The sequence below is a fragment of the Typopeltis vanoorti genome, chromosome 2 (assembly GCF_054136105.1).
Source record: "Typopeltis vanoorti isolate ZY-2024b chromosome 2, IOZ_Tvanoo_1.0, whole genome shotgun sequence".
Classification (NCBI taxonomy): Eukaryota; Metazoa; Arthropoda; class Arachnida; order Uropygi; family Thelyphonidae; genus Typopeltis; species Typopeltis vanoorti.
In genome coordinates, this window is record NC_143550.1 from 80,624,475 (window position 1) to 80,636,864 (window position 12,390).

General features: G+C 36.3%; 1 protein-coding gene across 1 annotated transcript in view; it reads right to left on the reverse strand.

Moving 5' to 3' along the window:
• Nucleotides 1-377: 377 nt before the first annotated feature.
• Nucleotides 378-12,390, reverse strand: part of LOC150109208 (plexin-B-like) — a 792,153-nt gene continuing 780,140 nt past the window's right edge. The window contains exon 38 of the mRNA XM_090406262.1: nucleotides 378-3,367. Within this exon, the coding sequence (XP_090262388.1) occupies nucleotides 3,260-3,367 (108 nt within the window). The 3' untranslated portion in view covers nucleotides 378-3,259. The remainder of the gene's footprint in view (nucleotides 3,368-12,390) is intronic.

Genomic DNA, 12,390 nt, shown 5'->3' on the forward strand with positions numbered 1-12,390 from the left:
CTTATAATATAGCTTTTTATATATAGCTTTTCCATTAGTCAGCAGAATGTGATAGGATACTAAGCAATGCTTAGTATTCTGGCACATGGAGCAAAAAATTTGTGAACTTATTTTTTAAATTAAACTGTTTTTTGCTAATTTTAAATTAAAAATATAAAATTGGCAAATTTTAATTTAATGTCAATTTAAAACTTTTTACTTGAGGTTTTCTTTTAAAAAGAAACAATTGCATACCAGAAATTTTTCAATAGGTTTACAACATAAGCAAAAAGATCATTGTCATCTAAACCTCTCACCTGAAGCCTGAAACTAAGTAGGCAGGTAAAAAAGAATTTATGAAATAAAAGACAAGTTTTAGGCCTTTGTAATATTTTTAATCTGTTATTGATGACAAGGTATATATCAGATGACAAAATAAGCTCTGCAAGTTACAGCAATAACAATTATTCTATTATCTGCCTTAAATACTTACAGTTTTAGCTATTAATGTCATCCAATTTGCTTTATTTACATCTCTGTTTATGGTGATCAGAAGAAACCTTCATCAGGTTAATGCATATTTATCTTACAATATATAAAAATAGTCTCTGCACACAAACCCATCTATTTGAAACAACAAATTGCATTAGTTAAATAATTAACTGGTAAAGCACAAAAACCCTGTAAAGGCTCGGAAAAAATTGATCATGCATAATCACAAGCTTGTTCACCTTCTTTTCACATGTACACAATCTCTTCTATTTTATATACACTATTTCTCAACCATACAAACAATGAAAAATGCTGTGTGTGTGTGTGTGTGTGTGTATACATATATACATATACACACACACGCACACACACACATATATATATATATAACAATTTTCAGATTTGAAATATGGAAAAAAAAAATTAAATGACTAATAAGCCTTAGAACAGGTCTGTAGTTGGGATTTAAAAAAAATGCTTTTCATATGCTTAACAAAGAAAAAAAAGTCCGTAAAAACATATCACCAAAGTTCTTTTTCAGTAAATATTGTTTGAGCAAGTGTTTATGGTAACACTAGAACAAAAGCTAGGATTCTGGATAATCCTCCATACTGGCATAGGCACAATCAGTGAAACATCACATGTAATAATAAAAAGCACATTTTCACAAGAGACAATGACTATGTTTGTTTGTTTTTTATAATTCATATAAAAATTTTTAAAAAAATTGATGAAAGCCCTTTTATCATCCAAATCTACTCAACCTGATACAAATACTGTTGTTTAATATATAAGCACTTATGGCTAAAACAGCCTCACTCTACAGATTAATTGAACCTTGTTTTCATACTGAACAAAACATCCTTCAGGCAAAACTAGTTAATACTGTACTATACCTGTCTTCACCAAGTCAAAGCCTCACTGTATATAAAGCTCACCTAATTGCTATGTCTGTAACACTATTAGGCAGGTAGACTATTAGTATTATAGATTAAAATCATATTTTCAGATTAAATTCATTCACTTTCAATGTATTCTGCTTATCTACCACTCATTATGTAAAAATCTACTTCTTACTCCCTTGATTATCACATCAACTTTGCAAACTTTTAAGGTAGTCTCTTGTTCACTTAATCTTTCACTTTAGAATTTCCTAAACACTCCCTAAAATAGTTGATTAAATCTGTGCCCAGCAGTTATGTGCTAAGAACAGCAGAATCAGATTATACAGGTTTTTATAGAGTTTTTGAAAATGCATCTACTGACTGGTACTGGTCTGTAATTTGGCTTGTTAAAACAAAAAATAATAAATGAATAAAATTCAGAATAACGTACAATCTTTTATATTTCAACCACCTTGCAGCTTTTTATTCAAAATGCTAAGATCAAGAGATAGCACCTTAAATGGTGGTCTTGAGCACCACTGAAGTTCACTTGTGTAGCCACAGATGAGAATCCATGCAGCTACATCTTTAAATTAAGGGACACTATGTGTATACATGAGTCATTCTTGACAGTGATACTCAACTCGAGCATGTCTAACTGTATGTATATGTTGCCTTTTTAGTCACTTACATAACATCTCTAATTTCTCAAAATGGATAAAATCCCTTAATGATGATTGTAACAAATAGTATAAATTTTTGTAGTTATTTTGGCTGTACAATTAGCACAGTGTTATTGGGAATAGTCTCCAACTTTTCAAAATTTAATTGTTTGTGAGTAAACTGCAAACCAATGCAATATATTATGCTCCGAGTTTCAAAAAATGTAAGGTTAACTCATTTTCCTTCCCAGAGAGGAAAACTTTCACCTATCCTGTGTTCTCCAACCACTCACCAACTTGTTTTAGTACTTGGTAGCAGATGAGAGATAATCTTATCTCTGAAAATTGTTGTGTGTTACTAATAAATAGATCACCTCAGTGATGATGCCAACTGCTGCAAGATATGGGGGGAAAAATTCTCCCATTTAGGATCTTATATTAGTTAATGCAGCCTAAATCTCTGTTCTGATTTCACTGCTATTAGTTCATAACACCTTTTGACATTAGCAAGATTTGTCTAAAGGGATTTTTGCCAGTATAATTAATGCTATTTAATATGGACATAATTCAAAAAAGTTTATCACATATGCTCATTGAGGAAAATATTAAATGACAAATTTATTTAAAGATAAAAAATGTTATACCTATAATTTTTTTTCAATATAAATTATTAAATTTGATTCATAATAGGTACATAGAAAAAGTCTTTAGCACAACACAAATCTTTTAAAATTAAAAATCTTCCTTAATCAGTGCTTTAATATAAGTTCCATAATTCTTTTTGAAGTATCTTTAGTCAAAGACTATTAACAAGCACATTGAGAATGGAGATGATGGTGATGCTTTAAAAGCTCCTATAGCACTAAAAAAAAAAAAAAAAAAGTATTTAACTAAGCTTTACTAAATTATTTAAGGTTTTATTATTTGATCATACTAAAATTATTACTTATTAAAACATCCGGAAGATCTTTATACAATATTAAAATGCTACAAAATCAATCTTTATAAGTCATTACTCAGGCATGTTGATTCTGTAAATAGTATCATCATTTCCACCTGATGGATACTTTTATTTATTAAATTATTTTCTTCTTGATGACAGCATATCTTGTAGAACACAATGAAGTGGAATGTAAATGGCAGGCAACAGTGTGGAGGCACTAGTGGTATGGTCACGTTGCAGCAGTATACACACAAATACACACACACCAAGTCTTGAGTTTTTTTTAAATAATATACATTTCAGCTGACAGCCATTTCCTCTCCTTCTAGAGTATAAGCCACTGTTTCTAATTTTTGGGCTAAATTCAGTTTTTGACAATATGGATCTGTATCAAGGGATTCCAGAATCTGAAAGGAAACAAAGATATGTATCATGTGTAAATTATTATAAATTTTGTAAATATGAGAGGTAGCATTAAAGTAATGTCTTTTTTTTTTTTTTCAGAGTTTATGTGTCACTAAGTATAAAAGATTTAAGTCCAACAGAAATTTATACTCCTCTAGAAAATATGTATGGAGACAAGATTGTTGTTTGAGGAACACAGACTTGGGGAGAAAGAGGGAGGCACTATGACCAATTCAGAACAGCATGTGGAGAAGTTGCAGAAATTGAAAAAAAAAAACTCATCCACAGAGTTTTCCACTCAGAAACATGAATGAGGTCCTCTATTTCATGATAATATTCAACCTGACACCAGCTTACATATAAGGATACAAATGCAACATATATTATTATTATGATTCAGGCCTCCATGAAGTCAAAAGACTCATCATGGGAGGAGCATCCTAGAAAACACAAAGTATCATACCTCTCCTTGAACTCATTGATTGTTCGTACTCTCACCACTCTATCTGGCAATGCATTCCATGGTTCAACCACCCTCTATGCAAAGAAATCACTTCTCACCCTCTTGCTCACAGCTTCCTTTTATACCTTCCAGGGATGGCCCACTTGTCCTCATTCCTTCCCTCTGTTTCACCAAACAAAAGAATTCCCCAGTGTCAACCCTGTAACCACCTCTCAACAGTTTAAAAGTCTCATTCATATTACCTCTCCTTCTTGTATCATACCAAACCCTGCAGTTCACATTCTCTCAGCCTGTCTTCATAACTAACATTGTACAGTCCTGATACCATCTTTGTTATCTGCCTCTGCACCCTTTCCACAGTTAATTTATCGCCTTCAAATCCTACAGACAAATTTGAGAACAATAGTCCAAGTAATGGAACGACAACTCTTATCTCTGCAGGTCAGTGTACTTCTCGGTATTGCTAAGAATTTTTCTATTTTTATACTTTGTTTTCTGTATTTTTATTTATTTTTCACCAGTACAAGATAAAGTAGTGCAAGTTTTTAGTACAAGTTCGGTTTAGTTTCATTTTGCTGTAATTTACAACTAGATTAACTAAGACTATGAGGTCAATATAGAGCTATATCTTAATTGTCCAATCTTCACAGTTAACCAACCCTCAAATGGATAGTGTGGCAACCAACTTCTGGTACAGCACCATGCGTGACTGTAGCTTCAATTAACTGCACTTTCTATTATCCAACCAGCAAGCTGATTTCCCAATGCACTCAGATAACTGAGTTACTATATATTATTCATTAACTTCCTGCCCTCTCCAGCCAGTTGCATGTTTTGAAGGATGATAAACCTGAGTTTCTATGAGAAGCCCTTCTTTGGAGAGGCCCTTCTTCAAAGAGAGTTCTTTACATCCTATATGAAATATAGGATGAAACCTAGGTCTTTACAAGCATAGGACAAATGTTATACCATTTTCATGAATGCATTTTAAAGGTCTCTCAAGTACAACTATTCACTGGTTTTGCTTGGAGAAAATATTTAAATGTATTTATTTGCTAATTTTTAAGTTATTGTATACTTTAATAGAGTGGGAAGGGATTCTACTCAATGATAATCATTAACCTCCTGCTCATAGTTTACAAATAAAAAAAAAAAAAAGAATTATGGATCTTATCTATAATTTTTAGCTGACAATATGATATGCTAATTTTTTTAACTACATAATTATATGCTCTCTTAAGTTTCACCTCAAAGTATGTAAAGCAATATAATTATATGGCCAATCTTCACAGTGGCAGATGCAAATTTTAGATGCAAATCTAAAATTTGCATTGAAATTTTAAAATTGAAATGTGCCAAATGCTTCAAAAAGCATATGGTGATGAATGCTTATCCTGTACTCGAGTTTACAAGTGGTTTAAGTGATTTAAAAGTGGTCGTGAGATGCTTGAGGACGACGAAAAGCTGGACCGTCCAAAAACTGGAATGAGCAAAGTGTGTGAAAACATCCAAAAAAAAAAAAAGTGTGTGATTTCATCAAAGAAAACCCGAAATCGTCTGTGAGATTGATTGAAGATGAATTGGGGATTATAAAATCAAATGTGCACAACATTTTGACCGAGAGTTTGGGCCTTCATAAATTGAATTCACGGTTTGTTCCCCACAAATTGACCAATGACCAAAAAATGTATCGAATTGAACACTGCAAGGACCTCGTTAAAACAGCTTGTAAGGACTCAAACGTCCTTGAAACGACTGTTACTGATGACGAAACATGGTGTTTTGAGTATGAGCCCAAAACAAAGTGCTGAGTGGAGACCACCAGAAGAGGGGCATCCGAAAAAAGTCGTTGGAGAAGTCAAAAGTAAAGACAATGCTGATTTGTTTCTACGATTCCAAGGGCATTATCCACAAAGAATTCATCACGTACGGCATGAATATCGTGATGCAGGCAGCTGGTCACTTTTGCATGATAATGCACCATCTCATTGTTCGAACATTGTGAGACAGTTTTTGAGCAAAAACCAAGTTTGTGTGTTGGATCACTCACTGTATTCACCTGATTTAGCACCCTGTGACTTCCTTCTCTTCCCCCGACTTCATTTGCTGATGAAAGGAAAGCAATAAGACACCATTGGCTTGTGTTTTATTTTCTATCAAAAGTTCAGTTTCTTTTTGGACAGAGGGTGTAAATATAATGTGAATGAAAACTACATATATGTGTACTGCATGATACAAATAAGAAGTGTGATTTTGTGATATTATTCTTATATACAATAAAGAGATTGAAAATATGAATTAGCAAATTAACAGAATAATTATTTTCAGTGAATGCTTATGAACCCAACTCTAGTGTTAAAAATGAATAAACTTCTCATATTTTTGTTTGAACATAAATTTCATCATCCAAGAAATTTTTCTTTCATTATAGATATTTGAGTGGTAAAAACATCTCCTCCGATGTTGTATTTGATTAAAATGCTTCCAGTTCATTAAACTTATCTATTTTTTTTATGCAGCTCCAACCCATGAAAGTTTATATAAACCTATGGCACATTTATACTACCATGAATAAGCTAAGGATTTTTTCTATTTTTATTTATTTTTTACATAACTGGAAGCCCTGCTCTACAAATCAAACATGAAACTTAAAAAAAAAAAAAAAAAAAAAAAAAAAAAAAAAAAACCCACTTCACAGCTCCATTAAGTGGAGTGATGGACTCACACTGGGTGATGAAATTCATCTCTCACCTAAAGACAATCACATTCATTCATTCTTGAAGCAGGATGCAAACCTGCAACCTGTTTACTGCAGATACATGCTAACCACTCAGCCAACCAGACCAGTTCCTTATTTATTTAAACAAAAAGATTTATGCAAGATTTTAAATCATATAATTATGGCTGAAAATCCAATGTTTCAGACTTAGAGTAATAGCAGTCTGAATCATTGGATTTCAATAAGATAAGTAACTAATGTTTCTACCATATTTACTGATTTCTGCTTATCAGTTAAACTTTGTAACCAATAAACCTTCAGCATATCCACAGACTGGATACCATTTTGTTCATGTGCCTTTAAATCCTTGCCAACAATTCCACATTACCAAGAAATGCAAGTGAAAAAAATCTATGCATAGTAGTTTAGACATATCAGTTTTCCATATCAGAACCTTAAATAACTTCCTTATTTCCACTCTTGTTAGTGTGTTCTTCAGTATCCAAGGGATCCTTGGAGCAATTCTGCCCACTTTTGCAATATTTCCTTTGATTTGCCAGCAAACAACTGTATATTTTCATATGAAAAATTCCCAACTTGTATGTTTTAGTTATATATCCTCTAGATATCTTAATTATCCATTGGATCTTTGTTTGGACTATTTCCTCATCTTTGTTGAACCTAGGAGAACATATCTTAGCACATTAGTCCAAGTGTGGTCTCATCAAAACCTTGTAAAGTTAGTAAATTACTTCCTTATTCCTGTAAGTTAGTAATGTGTTCAACATTGCAGCTATCCAAATGTGATTATTTAACCACCTTAGCAATGTGGCCTCTAAACTTTAATTCAGGGTCCATTATCACTCTTAGATCTCTAGTTTTATCAACCATTTGCAGCAATTTCCTATTAATATAAGGATCAGCCTTCAGTGTTCTCAGTCCAAAATGCATAACCTCACACTTAGCAACATTAAACTGACACTCATTAACATCTGCTCACACAATCTGTCTGTTGAGGTCAGCTTGCAAGGATCTGTGTGAGATATGTCCATTGTCATCTGAAGACTTTGCATTATCAGCATATAATGTGAATGAGAGCAAAAGTATGAAAGATAAGATTAGGAGAATGGAAGAGATAAATGCAAGGCAAATCAGAGGAGAGAGAGAGAGAATTTAGGGAGTGTGAGTGAGAGGTATGGGGATGCTAGAAGAGGAGAGAATGGAAACAGTAGAAGAGAGGGAATGAGAGAGAGGTATGGGAATGCTAGCAGACGAGAGGATGGAAACAGTAGGAGAGACGGAATGAGAAAGAGATATGGAAGTGCTAGAAGAGGAGAGAATGGAAATGGTAGGAGAGATGGAATGAGAGAGAGGTATGGGAATGCTAGAAGACGAGAGGATGGAAACAGTAGTAGGAGAGACAGAATGAGAGAGGGATATGGAAGTGCTAGAAATGGAGAAAATGGAAACAGTAGGAGAGAGGGAATGAGATAGATGTATGGGAGTGCTACAAGAGGAGAGAATGGAAACAGTAGAAGAGAGAGGTATGGGAATGAAAGAAGAGGAGAGAATGGAAACAATAGGAGCGAGGGAATGGTAAGAGGTATAATGTATGGCAACTCAATGATCCGTGGTGTTCAAGATAGGATGAGTGAAGAGTGGTTGCCAGGAGGAACAATAGAAAGGGTGGCTATGGCAATTAAGAGAGGTGAAAGGGTTGATGAGATGATTGTGATGGTAGGAACGAATGACTTGAGTGGTAATGTAAGTTGGGCAGCGAGAGATATGAGATTTTTGCTTGAGACTGTACGGAAGAAGACAGAGAGAGGAAAAATAGTGTGCGTGTTGCCTAGGTATGATAATGATGAGCTGAACAGAAGAGCGGTGATATTGAATGGCATAATAGCGAGAATGTGTGACAAGAGAGGACTGGTATATGTGGATGCTTGGAGTGCGTTTGAGGAAAGAGAGGAATTGTATGCGAGAGACCGTTTACATTTGAATGAGGAAGGACGTAGGCATCTGGAGAGAATGCTGTTCTGAATGAGTCAGTGTGTCCCAGGGAGGATGATAGCAGGGGTGGCCTCTTATGGGAATGGATACTTGGGAGAAGGGAGACAATTCAGGTAACACTGAGCCCAGTGGAGTCTAGAAGGGATAATGCTGGGTATAGAAACAATGGCATTTATATGCTTTATACTAATGCCAGGAGTATCCGGAATAAGGGAGAGGAATTGGTGGCGTAGATAGCATCAGCCTGGCCAAAAATTATTGCGATCACTGAGACGTGGTTGACAGACGGGGATATAACAACAGGAATAGAAGTCGCTGGGTATAGCATTTTTCGTCAGGATAGGAGGGGAAAGCATGGTGGTGGGGTACTGCTTATGACAAGTGATGACCTATGTCCTCTAAGAGTGGAGAATTTGGAAGGAAGTGAGACAAATGATTCTGAGAGCGTATGGTGTGAGGTACAGGTAGGCAAGACAGGATATTTAGTGGGGTGTTGCTACAGACCCAGGAGCACAGAGGATGGGGACCCGGAGATGTTTAGACAGCTAAGTTTGGCAAGTGCAAGAAGAATGATTGTTATGGGAGATTTTAACTTCAGTAGTATAAATTGGAGAGAGGAAAATGCATGTAGCAATAGGGGAATGGAATTTCTAGAATTCTTGAGGGACAAATGTCTTAGGCAACATGTAACAGAGGGAACAAGAGGTTCAAAAGTTTTGGATTGGTTATAGCATCAGAAGAGTTCACAATAACTGAGTTGACGTCTCTCCCACCAGTTGGAGAGAGTGACCATATGGTGTTGACTTGGAAAATGAATAGACATGCAGGAGTATCAAAGAGACAGGAACTTATGTGGAATTATAAGGCAGGTGATTATAATAGTCTTAGATGTCAACTTCGGGAGGTTTCATGGAGGGAGGAATTGGAAGGCCGGGATATCACTAGTGCGTGGGAAATTGTGAAAAAATATTTGTTATCAGCAATGGTAAGTTGTATACCACGAGTGAAGAAGAGGACGCAATTTGGAATAAAGTGGATGACAAACAATATTAAACAGGAATTGCATGCGAAAAAGAGACTATGGAAGAGATATAAGGAGACAGGTGAAGAGATGCATGAGGAATATAAGACACAGGCCAGTAGAGTGACTAGTGTGGTAAGGAAAGCAAAACTGGAATATGAGAGGAGATTAGCCCTAAGATCCAAAGAAAATCCTAGGGAATTTTTTAGCTATGTGGCCAGTAGGAGGAGAAATGACTGTGGAAGAATGATATTGTGGGATAAAAATGGGAATAGAGTGACTGATGCAGAGGACATAGTGGAATTGTTCAATGAACACTTTATTGTAATATTTCATCCTAGAGGAGTCAGTTTTAATGCTAGAGGGATAGGACTGGTTCGAGGTCTGGAGGTACAGGAGGAGAGTGTGTTTCAGATACTGAGTACTCTGGATGTCAGTAAAGCTGTGGGACTGGATGGTATTTCACCATGAGTTTTGAGAGAATGTGCTAATGAATTGAAGGTGCCTTTAATGTGGCTTTTCAATGAAAGTCTGGCTTTGGCAAAGGTGCCCAGGGAATGGAAGGAAGGTAAGATAGTGCCATTGCATAAGGGTGGTAATAGACTGGAAGTGTCTAATTATAGGCCAGTCTGTGTGTCATCAGTAGTTGTTAAGATCTTGGAGAAAGTAGTGAGGGACCATATACAGCATTGGGCAGATGAGGGTAATGTTATCTGTGAGAATCAACATGGATTTGTGAAAGGACACTCTTGTTTTAGCAATATGCTAGCCTTTTATAATAAAGTTACAGGAACATTAGATGAGGGAAAGGCATATACTGCAATTTTCTTAGACTTGGTGAAGGCATTTGACAGGGTGCCACATGATAAGCTGATATTTAAGTTGCAGCAAATGGGTCTGGATGTCAGATTGGTCAACTGGATTCAGGATTGGCTGTCTGATAGGTATCGGAGAATTGTGTATGGTGGAGCAGTTTCCAGGAGGCAGAGGGTTACAAGTGGGGTCCCACAGGGCTCAGTACTAGGACCTATATTGTTTAACCTTTATATCAATGACATAGCCAGTGGATTGCAGGGGGATATTCAGTTGTTTGCAGATGATGCGAAGCTGGGAAGGATTATTAGTAATAGTGCAGATGTGGTAGCCCTGCAAGAGGATTTAAATAAGCTAGATAGATGGGCAAATTAATGAGGGTATCAGTTTAATGCAGCAAAATGTAAGGTCTTGAGGTTTGGGAAACATCGATGGGATGCTGCATACTCTATGGGAGGAGTTATACTGGAGGAAGTAGGGGAGACAAGAGATCTGGGGTTGATGATTGATAGAAACCTGAAGTTTAGGGGACATATTGCAAAGGTGGTGAAGGTAACACAGAGGATTGCTGCTATTATGAGAAGGACACTGACCTGCAGAGATAAGAAGGTTACCATTCCGTTGTATAAGTCTCTGATCAGACCACACTTGGACTATTGTTCTCAGATTTGGTCCCCAGGATTTGAAGGGGATAAATTAACTGTGGAAAGGATACAAAGACGGATGACAAAAATGGTTTCAGGACTGTACAAGGATAGTTATGAGGATCGGCTGAGAGAATGTGGACTGCAGAGTTTGGTGGATAGAAGAAGGAGAGGTGATATGATTGAGACTTTTAAACTGTTGAGAGGTGGTTACAGGGTTGACACTGGGGAGTTCTTTCGCTTGGTTGAACAGCGGGAAGGAGTGATGACAAGAGGCCATCCCTGGAAGTTACGGAAGGAAACTGTGAGCAAGAGGGTAAGGAGTGGTTTCTTTGTGTGGAGGGTGGTTGAGCCATGGAATGCACTGCCTGATGGAGTGGTGGGAGCGAGAACGGTCAGTGAGTTTAAAGAGTGGTATGATAGACTTTGTGTTTCTCAGGGGGGGACCTCCCCTCGATGAGTCTTGACAGACTTTATGTCTTAGGAAGGACCTCCCTCGAAGAGTGTTTTGACTCCTTGGAGGCCTGAATAATAATAATAATAATAATAATAATTAGATATTCCCTTTCAGACCATTTCAACGTCACTAATATACAAGTTAAATAGCAGTTGCATCAGGAGGATTCCTGATCAAGCAGCAAATAAGCACTGTGAACTGGTGAGGTCATGCAGTGGATCAGAGATTGCATGCTTTCTTTATATGAGTAGCATGCCTATGGGTCTATGGATATTGAGGATGACAGCTGAAGTAGAACTGCAGCTGTCATTCTCAATGACTACTGTCATTTCAGATTTCCAAACTACACTCTGCATGATTCCTTTAGTCATAAGAATAGATCTGTGCATCTGTCAAATCCAACATCTCATGTTAGAGAATGGCAGATCTTGAATTACCTTTTTACAGTCTGCTTTGACTCAAAATTTCTTTACCCTAATCAGATGAATTCATTTGCTGTCTCTATAGCTCACCAAATTCTAATAACCACTCTGACCCTTTTCATTATTCATCTGCAAAGCTTTATTATCCACAATCTAAAAAATACCCACATTTTCCATGGAGATGCCAACATTCATCACTCAAGCTGGCTTTGCTTCTCTAATTCTATGCTGAAAGAGATGCAGAAATAGTTATTGTCAGCAATCAATCTTTCACTAATTGTCCAACTGTTTGCCAGAATACCTAATCCTCCTCCTCTCCACTTTCTCAACACCCATGATCTCTTCTTAATCAGTTCTCCCATAAATATACTGTAAATATCAGCAATGTTTGGTAATTCTGACCATAATCTCATTCAAGCCTCTTTGTAGAATGCCCTTTACCATCCATTAGTGTCCTTTACCATTATAATGGT